At 43.9% G+C, this 14026-nt stretch overlaps 1 protein-coding gene across 1 annotated transcript in view; it reads right to left on the reverse strand.

The window, feature by feature from the left end:
* Nucleotides 1-14026, reverse strand: part of PRIMA1 (proline rich membrane anchor 1) — a 52167-nt gene that overhangs the window by 17187 nt on the left and 20954 nt on the right. The window contains exon 5 of the mRNA XM_009895510.1: nt 4694-4823. Coding sequence (XP_009893812.1) covers nt 4694-4823 — 130 coding nt within the window. The remainder of the gene's footprint in view (nt 1-4693; nt 4824-14026) is intronic.

Raw genomic sequence — 14026 nt, forward strand, 5'->3', positions numbered from 1 at the left:
GGAAAGAGAATGAAGAAATGCTAGAGTAATACACAGAGGTATTCCAGATGTTGAACTGGCTATTCGTCTGCTCTTGCTATGTGTTACAGAAATCACTGATTGTGAGATCACTTTCCTTATCCACAAAATGAGCAGAAAAGTCCCACTGTGTACAACGGGTCTGAGCCCTGGCCAGTTAATGATTAAGCCTGTCCTAGTAATTTGCAAATGTCACAGGCTGTGACTGCTGCCGGCTCTGAGTGTCAATCCCTAAATTTTCTCTAATGTGCCACAGAAAAGTTTCTTAAGAGAAAATTCACATTTTTTAAAAAGAGGAATTAGCCCTCTGTCACCAAGACAAGAGAAAATAGCCAAACTGAGGGTACTATCACCATGTGTGTAACCACGCTGCGGCACAACACAATATCACACGCGATCTCCTCTGGTGCTTGATCTGTGCAGTAGGACACATCTGTACTTGGTGTGCTGGTCATGCAGTGCCCAACACCGCAGACACCAGCAGCACACATAGGAAATTTAGAGGCTGGTTTAAGACCCTTCAAAGAATCGCCCCATATGGATCTTCCCAAGGGTTTAACCTGTCTGGCAGTGCTCTGAGTTTCAAAGCTGATTGACATGTATTGGTATTATTTCCCTCACGGACCAGACAGAGGTCAAATCCATCCACTGGAATGGAATTCAGTATTTCTTATGACCATTTCACATTGGGAGAATGTGACTTTTTCCAGAGGAGATGCAGGGAAGGAGACAGCAACATGCTGGCTTGGTTCTGGTAGTTATTTTACACAAAGAATCACCATTCCACTAGGTTTTATTTTGTCACAAAAAGCCTTAGTGCCTAAAATTGTTGATATGCTAAAGTTTTACGTTTTACAAGAGACAACAAACCACCCCAGGAGAAACAGTTCTTATACAGATTGAATAAAAATACAGTTGAATTATGATACATTGAGGATAGTCACTCCCTCTCTTCCCGCTACAGAAGAGCAGACATGAGAGAGTTTGATTGGGTCTGGCCCTTTGAAACCAGTAAATGAGATTTTAACTTAAGCACAATAGGATTTTTCTTTTTCTTTCTACTTCAAATTTGATTCTTATGAAAGTGAGGGATTAATACAACAGATCCAAGCTCTGTGCAAGTAAATCTCTGCCTGTACTTTCCTACTAAAACATTTAACTCTTGCTGCACCCTACAACCAGATGACTGCTGTTATTTTTCTCTTCAGCATCTCTTCAGTGTTTATACTGCTAATTAAGCTGAGCTGTATGCTTTAGGCTAAATAGGATATAGATAGCATTAATGGTCAGGCTCTAAAACCCCACTTCATTTGGAAGAGTAACAAGTAGAGAAATCAAGTTATTCCACTTAGGTTTTTGCAACACTCTCCTGTAATACTTATGGATTTGTCAGTGGGAGATATATACCATATATGTCTATTACAGGAGATACATAGGATCTACTATAGATAGGATACATAGGATATAGATGGATACATAGGATACATCTATCCATGGGTAAGACTAGTATTATCACCTGATCTGAAATCATGTTCAGTATGTTCTAGGTATTTCTTTTTATTTATTTGATTTTTATTTTTATTTACTTTTTTTAGCTGATGGGCTGGTGAGAATTTTTACATGTTGTTCCTGTTGCACCAAAAAAAAGATATGAGCCATCTGCTGTTGTCAAGCCCGTTTTCATGCTTACTGGCACTTCCAGTTTTTATTGCACCCCAGGCTCTCATCAAAATGAGGGTTTCCAAATGTGAAGACACGTATCTCCTTCCCCTGCTCCCCCAGGAAGCGGGAAAAAAATCCCTGTCTAAAAATGCTGGAGGGTGACAGTCTCACGCAAGGTTTTACAGGGGGGGTGTTTGGTTAATAATTCTTGCCACTTTCACATTTACGCTGCTTATCAGACAGTAGGTGATGAACCTCAGTGACACCTCTGAGATGTAGGCAAACGCTTTCAGAGAGAGGAAACCAAGCAGGAGAGGGCTTTGAGGGTCAGTTTGTGCTGGGCACTGTGAACAGTCCCATCCTCAGCGTGCTTTGCCACTCTCCTGGTCTCCCCCCACAGTGACCAGCTACATGACAGCGGGGAACCGAGGCTGGGACACCCCTGAATCCTGCAGACATGCCTGACATAGTACAAGACGGAAAGGATGCTGTTCAGTGGTGAGCCACAACGCTATCCTCACCCAGAGCTAAGAAACAGTCTGGGCAGGCAAAGGTGGGCTCTTCAGGCTGGGTTCTGATTTCTACATGAAGGCAATCAGCGTGTGCCTTTCCTTGGATGAAGAGGGTGCTGCCATATCAAGGTCACAACCTGACCCAGAGATGGCTGGAGGACGAGCGGGTGGCATTCACATCTAAAGGGGATGGGCACATTGTAAGTAAGACACCTGGAGGTGGGAGACAGATTTGTCAGAGATGCTGCAACAACAAAGGTCCCAATTCCAGGAGATGCAAGGAATGAGGGTCTGGGAGAAGGACTGAAGAGGAGAGCTGGTGGGATGGGGGTGTGAGAAAGGACGGGGCAGAGCATGGTTATGGAGTCAGAGGCTGGGAACACACTGAAGGAAATTTCGGCTTCAGCGTCACCCAGATTAATCCCCTCACTCTTTCTCTAGCCACCTCTACCTCCCAGCAAAAAAGAGACTGATGGATTTCTCACACTAGCTAAAGCCAATTCAGCTCAACAATATGGAATAATACTCTGTGTCGAAGGCAGAGATGCTTTTCTTGTGAAGCATCTTATCCTATTTCCCAGCGTTTATCAATAGATATCTTTTACAGTGGATCAAGGAACCTGAACTACTGAGGCAAGCTGCCAGGCACTTTAGGGCATCCTTTTAACAGAGCTGTTTTAGGAAAGACTCATTGATGAAAAGAAATGCTCTAGTTACTCTGTAAAAATAAAATTAATAAGATTTTCTTTTATAGCTGCCCGTCCCACATCTGAGCAGTTTTCAGCTTAGCATTTGTCAGCAGTGTGAATGTCAACAATAAGAAGATCTAAGAGGAATTTTCACTTTTCTCTGAGCCTAATGCCTCTTCAAGCGGCTGACTTGTATGTTGATATTCACGCTGTTGACAAATAATGGATGTCTTCATCAAGTATCTGTATTATTCTTCACCGACATGAAGCATAAGAATTTGTTATGTGAATTCTCACAGCCTTTTCAGGGCAGCTCTAAATTTGCCTGTTTAAATTTCTTTTCTGTACCTCTTATCTACCAGCATCAGAGCAGATTTGAAGAGCAATTCTTCGTTAGGCACGAGGTGCCCTGGAGGCTTACTGCTCCTGTAGGTACATTTCGAAGCCTTGGCAGAAATCATTCACAATTTGGCACTAGGCAGACAAATACAATAGCCATTTTTGAAACAAATACAAATTTTCACATGGAATTGGACCAATCCCCTACGAGCAGCCAATGGCAGATTAGGAAATACAACTAAATTTTTGTACTGTGTTACCAATCCAATTCTACTCCAATTTCAGTCCTCCGTAGATGATTTTTAAGAAGTCCAGTAGCTAGAGTGAAAGCCTTCCAACTTCTCAAAACTAATAAGCATTCGTTTTAGCTAAACTAGAATAGCAGAGATACTTGTGTAAATTTAATAAGAAATTAGATCCACACTTCTGCCTTGTTTGAATTCTCCCTTTTTGATGCTCCTGGATATACTATCCTTCAAATCCTGCATAAATTTTTCAGACAACCACAAAGCACGTGCAATGCTCCAGCATTGCGATACGCCTGAGGCTCATCAAAAATCTTGCAGCTGCTTTGCATGCAGACAACTTTTTTCCATGAAAGGTATTTTCTTTTCTTTTTTTTTCTCCCCCCAAAAAATCCCAAAAGTGAATAAATATTATATAATCCAAACTGTGATTCAGATGTCACTGCAATATCTCACAAGAGTTATGGATTTTGACTTTTTCTGCTCGAAATATAAAATATTATTTAGGCAAAGAAATTATTCCCACTCCCATTTTTCTATGTAACTGAAATCAATAATTTCTAACTACCAGATGTCTATGCAAGCATATCTATTGCAAAGACAGTGGTAGGGAAGCTGAAATAGTTACTACACACCGTGTTGTACATAGGCTTCACATAGGCTTTTAAATTAAGAGAGACAGGTTTTGAAATGGATTCTGTAGACCGTAATTTTGAAGCAAGAATAAATTAGAAGTAGAGTCTCCAAATGAAAAAGTACACAGATTACCCTAGGTTTGGGTTAAAAAAGCTTGCATCAATCTGAAATGCTACAGTTGGTCATGGGCCTGGGCCAAAAATCTCACATCCCATGTGTAAATTTTGAGTACTATCAGGACTGGATAGGACAGCATTTCCCACCTCTACACTTGGCCAAGCCAAAGCTATCGACATTCCCCAGCAACTTGCAGCAATTTGACTTTGGGGAGTTCACGTTAATCTGAACATTGTGGCCCTGTCCCATTTCTAGTTTTTCTCCTCCTCATGCCCATGACCGTGCATTAAACTTCATCCTTTACACAGGCAGGATACGGTACATACAGCGACTTTCCAATGAAAATACACATTGACTACAGGATGCGTTTTGCCTTTGGGATGCCTTTCAACAAAACAAGGTGTCAGCCAACTCTTGGGTCAACCTTTGTGGGGTTGCATTGCCCTAAGCACAGTAAAAGCATCTGGAGTCTTACCTTTTTATGGCTTTGTAGCAAATGATGACAACTACGAAGAGGAACACTAGTGTGGCGCAGCATACTGCAATGATAATAACCAGGCCTGGCCACCAGGTCTCTTCAGTGGGACAAAAGGTAGACTTGGGAGCTGTTAAAAGAGTGGGGAAAAACACATGAGTTCTCCCATATAAGCAGATATGCTTCACTCACCCATGCAATAGCACTGTGCCAGGAACACATATACGTGCATCGAGGATATTTCACATTTAGGACCCATTTTTTTCCCAAGCAATCACTAGTTTGGTACTAGATATTTCTTGTCACGGTCCCCAGATAACCGTGTCCTCTGTGTCAGTGTTGTCTACAACCTGGTGCTCAGTGCGAAGGAGAAAGGGTCAGCTCTGCTACCTCCCTCTGCGTTTGCCATCTCCTGCCACATCAGATTTAGTTTTAGAGAGAGATGTGACGCTGATAACGGTAGGCTTTCAAACCCCATTAGGGGAGGTTTATTGGGGAGCCGCAGCGGTGCCTACTAATCAGTATTGCAGCTGCTATCATTGTAGCCCCGGAGCGAGGAAGGGGGATTTGTTTTAAAAGGACAGGAATTTTATTACACTTATTAATTGCTTTTAGAGGACTATAGTTGACAAGCTCCTTTCCCATTACATTATCTTTGAATTGTACGTCCAATAGCTAAGAAACGTCAACATTAGGAAATGTTAACCCATGATAATATAAGCAATTATCATTACATTTTTCTTAGTCGATTTAAGGCTAGGGTTGTCTATGTAAGTACCACTCAAAACAAGCGGTATTTTGCATCAGCAGTAATACTGGTGGTGTTCAGTTCAAATCTTTTCCTTCAGGGCCATATTCCTTTTCCTACGTTTTGAGGGGACACACATTTCCTGAAGGATGGTGAGCAACAGGCAATGCCATGAGCGGTACCAGTATACTGCAGAGCAGGAAGAGACCCTTAACGCAGTGTATGCAGCCATGTAAACGCCATGAGAATTTGGGTCACCCTAAATGAAGTTTAATAATGAATCAGTCAATGGGACTGTCTAAATCTACATTTTCAGTTAAGTAGGGGAAAGAATTAAATATAGCAAAAAAGCTTTTTTTTTTTTAGTCTAATTATTTGGTCTGATATATTATAAATTCTGAACTTCCTGTTGTACACATCGCAAATAGCCGCACAAGTTAAAACGTGTCATCACTCTTGCATCAATCAGTGTGAGCTGACATCTCCTGTGTTTGATTAGCAAAAGACATACACATAATTTTACGTTTAACACTCACTAGGTAAAAATCCTGAAGTACACAATTACTGAGAAAATATTTTTTTTCCAGTTGCATGATCTATAGAAGAATTGGCAACATTCTCCCAGAGAAATCTGCAAGAGCACCATAGAAAACCACTAGGAAAAAAAACTATAAGAAGCAATCAAAATAATAAAGCCAACAGCTTGATAATTTATAGGCAGTTCAGCATTTGGTACCACACAAGAGGTCGTGTCTTTCTCACACACATCAGCCTTCAACACATGCTATCACTATGATCATACTTGTCTGGCAAATATTGCCTTAAATTTATTGTACACGTATTGAGTGTGAGGGTGGGTTTTTTTTGTGTTTGTTTGTTTGGGGTTTTTTTTCCCTACAGATAGAAAAATAAAGCTGAAAAATTAAGTGATTTGAAGAACTAGTGGGTCCTGGCTCCTCTTTTGACAATGCGTCTGCTCCTGGGCTATCTCAGCAACTGAATTTCTACTTTATTACTATGTCAGCTGCAGAAGTCAGTTTTCAGTGGGTGATGTATTTATCGTGTTGAGATGATTTATTGTGTGGTGATAAAGCTAATGCCTTGGATATTCTCGGAAAGTTCTCAATATTGTTATTTTCTAATATTCCAGAACAGAAGGCATTTCAAAGATGACAAAATGTTTGCGTGAAGGAGCAGGCAGTCTCAGGGCCAACTCTACCCGCCTGGTGTTGTCCTGACAAACACAAAAGGTTGCAGTAAAATCAAAGGAAACACATCCATCTGAGATGCCTTGTAAAATTAGATGAGATCATACAAAATGTGGCAAGTACGGCTACCCCTATCTAGACCGCGTTCTTCCTCAAAGACAGGATCAGCCAAACTAGTTGTAAAGCAAAATGAGATGGGGAGACTGGGTAGCTCCTCGGCACAACAAATGAGGTGGGGAGATGGCAGAGGCAGGGTATAAAGCAAGGCTTGTCACGTGCCTGTGCACCACATGCTCCTTGATGGTTTATCACAGTATTTTTACATGGAGAATAAACAGATATATGTGGGATTGAATAGTGAATATGAGTCCTGACAGCCTGTATGTAGTTATTAATGACAGGAAAATAAGAATTGCTGATGTGGAGGCGACCCCTAATCCACCCAGCTTGGTTCCCTTCCCCACTGGTCCAGACCAGGCACTCAGAAAGAAGCAGGAGAAATCGCACTGGAAGCTATCAAAGCCTGTTTCTTAGTGGCTGGTTGGTTTATACAGCTTTAAAAATTCTTTTCTATTTCTACCCCTTATTATTGCAGTGCTAGGTAATCTTGTTTTCCTTAGAAATGTCCACTCTTTTTCCAATAAGATCCTAGTAGCGTGCTCTTTTCTGCCTTTCTCGGATTGCATTCACATAGCCCTCATTACCTGGGCACTTCTACGTCCTTAATGCATTTCTCCTCACAATTATCCTCTGAGGAAGACCAGAACTGCTTTTAATCCCCTTGTGCTGATGGGAAGCCCAAGCCTGTCCCACAGGGATGCCTCCATGTGCAGCTGGGAAAGTCAGCTGAGAGGATAACTTCCGAAAGAGCCAGCAAGGTACCTGGGAACCACTGTGTCCTCAGGGAGGTACCTCATGGTGAACCCCACACTGAGCTCTCTGTGTTAGGGAGGTGTTGATGTCTCCATCCCCTTGGGCTGGGGCTCATGGCTCTGCTCCCAGGGGTAGCCCAGGGCTGGGGAGGCTCTCCATCCTCTGCTTGGGTCCCAGTCCCCAGCTCATCATCCCCACTATAGAAAAAACTGGTTGCACCTGGGAGGGGCTGAGCCCACATGCATCATGCCCTCAACGATCAGAAATTATCCTGGGGTGAGGACACCTGCAGCACCCTCTTCCAGCTGTGCCACTTTGCAATGCATTTCTCAGGCACCCTCTGGAGGAGTGAAGACACAGGTCCTTAACCCTCCTCTAAGGAGATACTGAAATTATTATTATTATTATTAAAAAGACTGCGCAGAAGATGTCTTACACTACCTATAACAATGTCCAGTTGTTTCATTGTCTTACAAAACCTTTGATGAAATACAGGAGAACACTTCTGTTCTCATGGTCACCTCTTTCTTCGTATGACCTCTTTCAAATCCTCGATAAACCCCCAAAAGGTGCATGGTTTCAGAACCAAGTTGTGCTTTTTTCCTTGTCATATAAAGAAACAACAAGCCACGTACTGCTGCCATTTGCAGTGGTGTATTTGGGGAATGGAGGACACCCCTGGGCACAGGGAGTCCCTTCGCCATCATCACAGGGCCACCAAGAGTTGAGGGCTGGCCAGCCTGGCCATGGTGTTTGCTCCCTCCACTCATCACTGGTCTCATGTGAGCAGCTTCAGCTGCTCAGAGCGTGATTGCCTCCTGGTTTGGCTCATTCCTGGCTGCTCTTCACTGGTCTCAAAATCAGTTGAATGGAGAAAGCGATTTTCACAGTGCAAAACAAATGTGCTTTTCCTCTGAAGCCCTGAAGCGTCATTCTGCACATTGGGTGGAAAGTGGTAGGAAAGTGATGACATTTTAAAGAAAATAAACAAGGTGAACTAAGCGATCACAGCGCGTCATCCTGGCATAAATCCTGCCAAGATAATGAAGACCTCATTCAACTAATAAAGTATTTAAACAAATAATTGGTGCTAAACAGCATAGATTTAGGAAAACACACCTTGTCAGACTAACTAGATATTTTCCGAAGGGATTACTGGTTTGGGAAATAGATGTATCAGTGCTGGTGTGATAACTTTAGACTTTAGTATGACATTTGACTTAATTCCACACGATGTTGGGGTTATGAAACTATAAGCAAGTGTGACACACATGAATTGAGTTAAAAGCCAGGGAACTGGTACGTCTCAAAATCTAACTATGAATGGAAAGTCACTACTGAAAGAATGCATTTTTTAACAGTAACTCTCCCCAAAATAGGGTGATGGATACTGGTAGAGTTTGTAAATGACTCAGGAATGTACTCCACTGCAAGTGGAGACTAAGCATATTTAGATTAGAAATTGGGTAATTACTATCATTAAGGGTAATTATCCATTACAATAGTCTATCAGCTCTGGTGGAGTATTTAACTGGGATATTTAATTTAAGGTAGACTTTTAATTTTTCCTAAAAGAAGTCTAAACTCAGCTAAAAAGACTGGACTCAGAATAAGAATTAAGTAAGTAAAGAAAATGCTCTGTCTGAAAAGTCCACATGAGCACAATGCCTTTTTTCTCTTGGCCTCAACATTTACAAATGTTGGCTAGGTTTACTCTTAGAGGGCCAACACCTTCTCCCATTCCCAACAGCACCAGACCTAAACAAACGCCATGAATAAACAGACCCATTTCAGACCTACAGTGGGTGGCTGGAGGCAACTTGCTGGAAACAAATTCATGACAAAGTACTTCTAGAGGAAAGGCATCCTGCAAACTATTTCAGCACCACAAAAATCTCACACACTTGCTTTCTATGACTAAATTTGTTTTGAAGGCTCAGCATAAAGACACAGCTCCGGTTCTAATGTTAGCAGGTATCTGTACATACATGGCTCCAGCCAGAAATGTGCATACCAGGAAAGATTAACTCAGCTACAGAGGGTTTCCCTCAATGCCCCAGCACAAAGATAGAGGTTGTGTCACTGGAAAGGAAGTTTCCATAAAATCACAAGGGAGTCTCTAATTTCTTTTAGCAAATCTCAGAGTGGGTCGTTCTCAAAATTGCCCTCAGCTACCAAAACTAAAAAGCACTGATGAAACTGTTTTAGTCTTCTGGATTAAGCGTTAAATTGTTTTGTGTATGTTATAAAAGCGACACATACTTGTACTGCCTGCGACAGAATATAGAAACAGGACTCGGAATCCTTGGAAACACCCACAGGTTATCTTTAGTGGTCCTGGCTGTACTTTATAAAGCTCAGATATTGGGAATCTCGTACTCCTGTCATTCATTTTGATTAGGGTTACTACTTTCCATTGCAATACGGGTTGTAGGCTGATGGCTCTTCGCGTGGGAATGCCGGGACATTAGAAAGTAACACCACCGGGCCCGTCAGGAGAGAGTCAGCATTCCATTGCGGGGGTTCGGCTGGGCTGAGTCGGTGCCTCTGTGCAGCCCTCAGCAGCGATGCTGAGGCCGGGAGCCTGCATCAGGGCATCCCTTTCCACCAGCTCTCCCCCATCAAAGCTCAACGCAGCAAAGCATCTCAGCTCAACAAAGCAAAGCAAAGCAAAACAAAACAGAAAAACCAAAACAGAGTGGACCAAAACAAACCAAAGACAGGGATGAGCTGGAAAATAGCTAAGGGAGGCAGTGACCCATGCAATCCCGTGTGCAATCCCACGGGAGGTGCCTCTGGCCGAGGTCTGAGTGTGACAACCCGCTTACAGGCTCGGTCCCAAGCAGCTGGTGAGTGTGCGCTGATGTGACGTGGAAGGGTGACAGTGACCCCCCTCACTTCTCTACAACAACAGTAACTTCATGCCTAAAAAAGGAAGAGTGGTTTCAAGCTAAATCAAAACTGATTATTGTTTTTCCTCCTGCTTTTATTCCTGTTCTTGCAGAAAGGTCAGGAGTGCTGGCGTAATCAGCTTTATGAGACATCTGCCCGTTTTTAATATTGTATACTCACAACCAGCTAAACCCTGCCATCTCTACGCCTGCAGCACTCTTGCTGTTGTAGGGCTGCCTGAATCAGCCATGCACTTTTAATTAGCATGCTAGGAAGCGAGACTGGATTTTATTTTGAAGGCAGGCTCATATTCCAAGGGCCTCAAGTGTTTTATCAGCCTTGGTTGGAACTTAAAAGGAATTGGAGATGCAGGCAATGTGTTTCTAGCGACCTCTATGTATGTCACATATTTTAGAGACCTGTTGATCTGCTGGCTGAGTCAGGGTTTGGGATTCTAGTCTTTCACTCTTATTTGCCTTATTATTTTGATAGATTGACATAATTTGCATGTTGGCATCTGGATTTGCAAGACAGAGAGAAGCCACTAGCTCCCACAACTACTATCACACTGGGATGCAGGAACAAGTCCAGAAAACACAGAGAGGTTTAGATGTGATTTCAGATGTCAAGGTATATGAAAAGACTCCCAGGACACCCCACGCTCAGTGAAATATGGAGAGGGTTTTTGAATCTGTTGCAACTTGGGTCTCTTCACAACAAAGTGTCTCATCCAACGCCATGTGGAATAGAGGAATTCAATGAATCCCCTGATTAATGAGAAATAACTTGGGTTCTGGGAGGAGAAACCCTACAGAGGAACAGTTACACATGCACAGACACCAAGGCTTGAACACTCACTCTACAAGCATTGTGTTGTGGGATGGGAAATAAGGAGAGAGTCCATCATACGCCCACATCTTCTTCGAGAAAGCCGATTTCATTGCTGAGCCTGAGGTCTCTTGTCTACTTTCATGTAAGGCCCTTCACCCCCCCAGCAGTGTAAATTCAACCCAAAGTGAGTGCTGACTAACTTAATTGTGTGTCAGAATGCAGCCTTGGGCAGCTAATAAAAAGGGCTGAGAGCTCAAGTGATGTAAACTAGAAGCTGTCCCTGCTCATTGCAGGGGGTTGGACTAGATGGCCTTTAAAGATCCCTTCCAACCCCAACTATTCTATAATTCTAGGAAACTAGCAGAAGACTAGTAAGACTGGTGCCAGTTGAGGACCTTGTCCCACCATCTGCATGATGATACTCATAAGTGCTGCTCCAAATTTTGCTGAAGGTCGGGAGCTCAGTCCCCAGAGCGCTGGGAGGCTGTGGGCTCTCCGGGTGCAGGTTTTGTTACTTAACCCGGGACGATGTGGAGATCTGTGAGTCAGTGTCAGCTCAAGTGTCCCCTCTTTGTTTGCTGTATTTCGTCACGTAGGAACTGCTACAGATGTGTTTGGACAATTCATGAACAGGAACACCGTGTGTGTACCCAGGGCTGCTAACAGCAAGAGGGAGCCGGCACGGGAAAAAGAAATCCTTTAAAAGAGCCTTGTAATGAAGTTTGTGGTACTGCTAGACCTTGATTCAAACATGGATCTTCAGCTGTTATTCTAAAAGGCATTTCAGGACTAGGCAAAGTATGTGGTCCTTTCGAACCATATCCATTGACGCTCTTGGATTCAATGGGAAAATTTCCTGGGAGGCTGGGGGAGAGGAGGCTGACCAGGAGATGGAGGGCCTTGCTGCCTCCTCCTGCACCAGAAAGCCATGTGTGCATGCAATGCAGCGGCTCCTCCGCTCGCGCCAGCCTCATGCCTGCCCTGTCCCCTGGCCCTGTGGAGGGAAACCTCAGCTCACGTTCACGTTGCAACCACAGGTGCCGGCAGAAGGCAGCGCTCAGGCTGGTGACCAGGTACAAACATGGGTGCACAGAAGGAAGGATGGCCATTTTCCACCGACAGATGAAGTGCCTTGTCTGAACGTGTCAGGTTTCTGCGTGCTGTGAGAGGAACTCTCTGGTGTTTGTGTGTATATAAATGCACAGCACACAATATATATGCATACATATATGTGTAAACATATATGCATCACATACAACACATGTATATGCATGTGCATAAACACATACATACATAGAAAAGACATATGTATGATACATCTATTTAATGTACGTATATAAAGGTTATACTTATGCACCTATATAAATGAAACTGCTGCCAATAGTTTTCTTAAATGTGTTTGCATTCTGAGTGGCTCCCCAGGATGAATTAGTAACTGTTGGTGACAGAATATGTGAGAAACTCTGCCAACTCCTTTTCTTCTTCTCCCTCTTCCCTGCACCTGAGATTCCTTACATCGGCTGAACACATAAAGGCGAACATTCTCATTTGGGGCACCTCTGTATGTGTCTGAAATGATTCATTTTGAAGATACAGGAGCTGTAAGATATGAATGGTTTCACTTCGCTGTCTCCCTGGCAGGTCCAAAAATCACCTCATCAACCTCCCTTCACAGTTGTTGCCTGCAGACAACACACCCGGCCATGCTTGAACTGCTGAAGGGGAGATGCGGGAGCACATCACACCAAATGCCAAAGGCAATGCTGGTATCAACAGGAGCCCAGGGGCTGGGTCAGCCCCCCTCCCCGACTGGCCCACCATGGCCATGGGGACAGCCTGCAAGGGGCCACAATCCTCCTCCGCTCTGCCTCCGGACCACACAGCAAATGCCGAGCAACGACTGCGAGCAGACTCTGGGAGGGGAAGGTAGAGGCATTGCTAGATTTCAACTATGGTGGATCCAAGACAGGAGGAGTCCCAGCATGTCCAGCCTCAACCATATGAGCTGGTGGCGACACCAGGTACGTGTATGCGCAATTAAACCTTGAAGAAAGATAAACTGGATTTGCCCACAACTGCAATGGGGCAACTTCTTTGCCCCATGGTAAGCCATGGTCACAGCTAAACCCATCGAGCTGCTGGCCAGAGGGCTTTGGGCACAGACTGCCCTCCTCCTGGCACCCCAATGGCAGCTACAGTCTCGTCTGCCTGGGATATATGAAATGACCACCTCAGAGGAGCAAGGCAGTGTCACATGCACTGCCATATGCTTGCACATATTTGCCCAGAGCAGTTGTGGCTGCCCCATCCTTGGAAGTGTTCAAGGCCAGGTTGGATGGGGCTTTGAGCAACCTGAACTAGGGAGATGTCCCTGCCTATGGCAAGGGGGTTGGACTAGATGAACTTTAAATGTCCCTTCCGACCCAAACCATTCTGTTATTCTATGATGTTTAAATGTCTGGCATGGAGGTGCTTTGGCATTGCAGCTTCTGGGCACAATGGTTGGCCCCGCTGCTCCTTTGCCCTTGCATCCTCCCTGAGAAGCAGAAACAAAGCAAGCCCCAAAGGCGAGCTCCAAACACTAAACCAGTGCCGAGTGGATTAAATCAAACAAATACAATAAAATACAAAATTCCCACAGCACTGTGGCTTCCCATGGCTGTTCTGCTCAAAGTGATGGACACGCTGCTACCTGTTTAGAAAGTCGACGGAAAAAAGGGCTCAGGATGTGCTGCACAGAAAGCCAGGTCTATTAACAGCCATCATTAACTCAAGGGACCG

The sequence above is a fragment of the Charadrius vociferus genome, unplaced genomic scaffold (assembly GCF_000708025.1).
Source record: "Charadrius vociferus isolate BGI_N301 unplaced genomic scaffold, ASM70802v2 scaffold140, whole genome shotgun sequence".
Lineage (NCBI taxonomy): Eukaryota > Metazoa > Chordata > Aves > Charadriiformes > Charadriidae > Charadrius > Charadrius vociferus.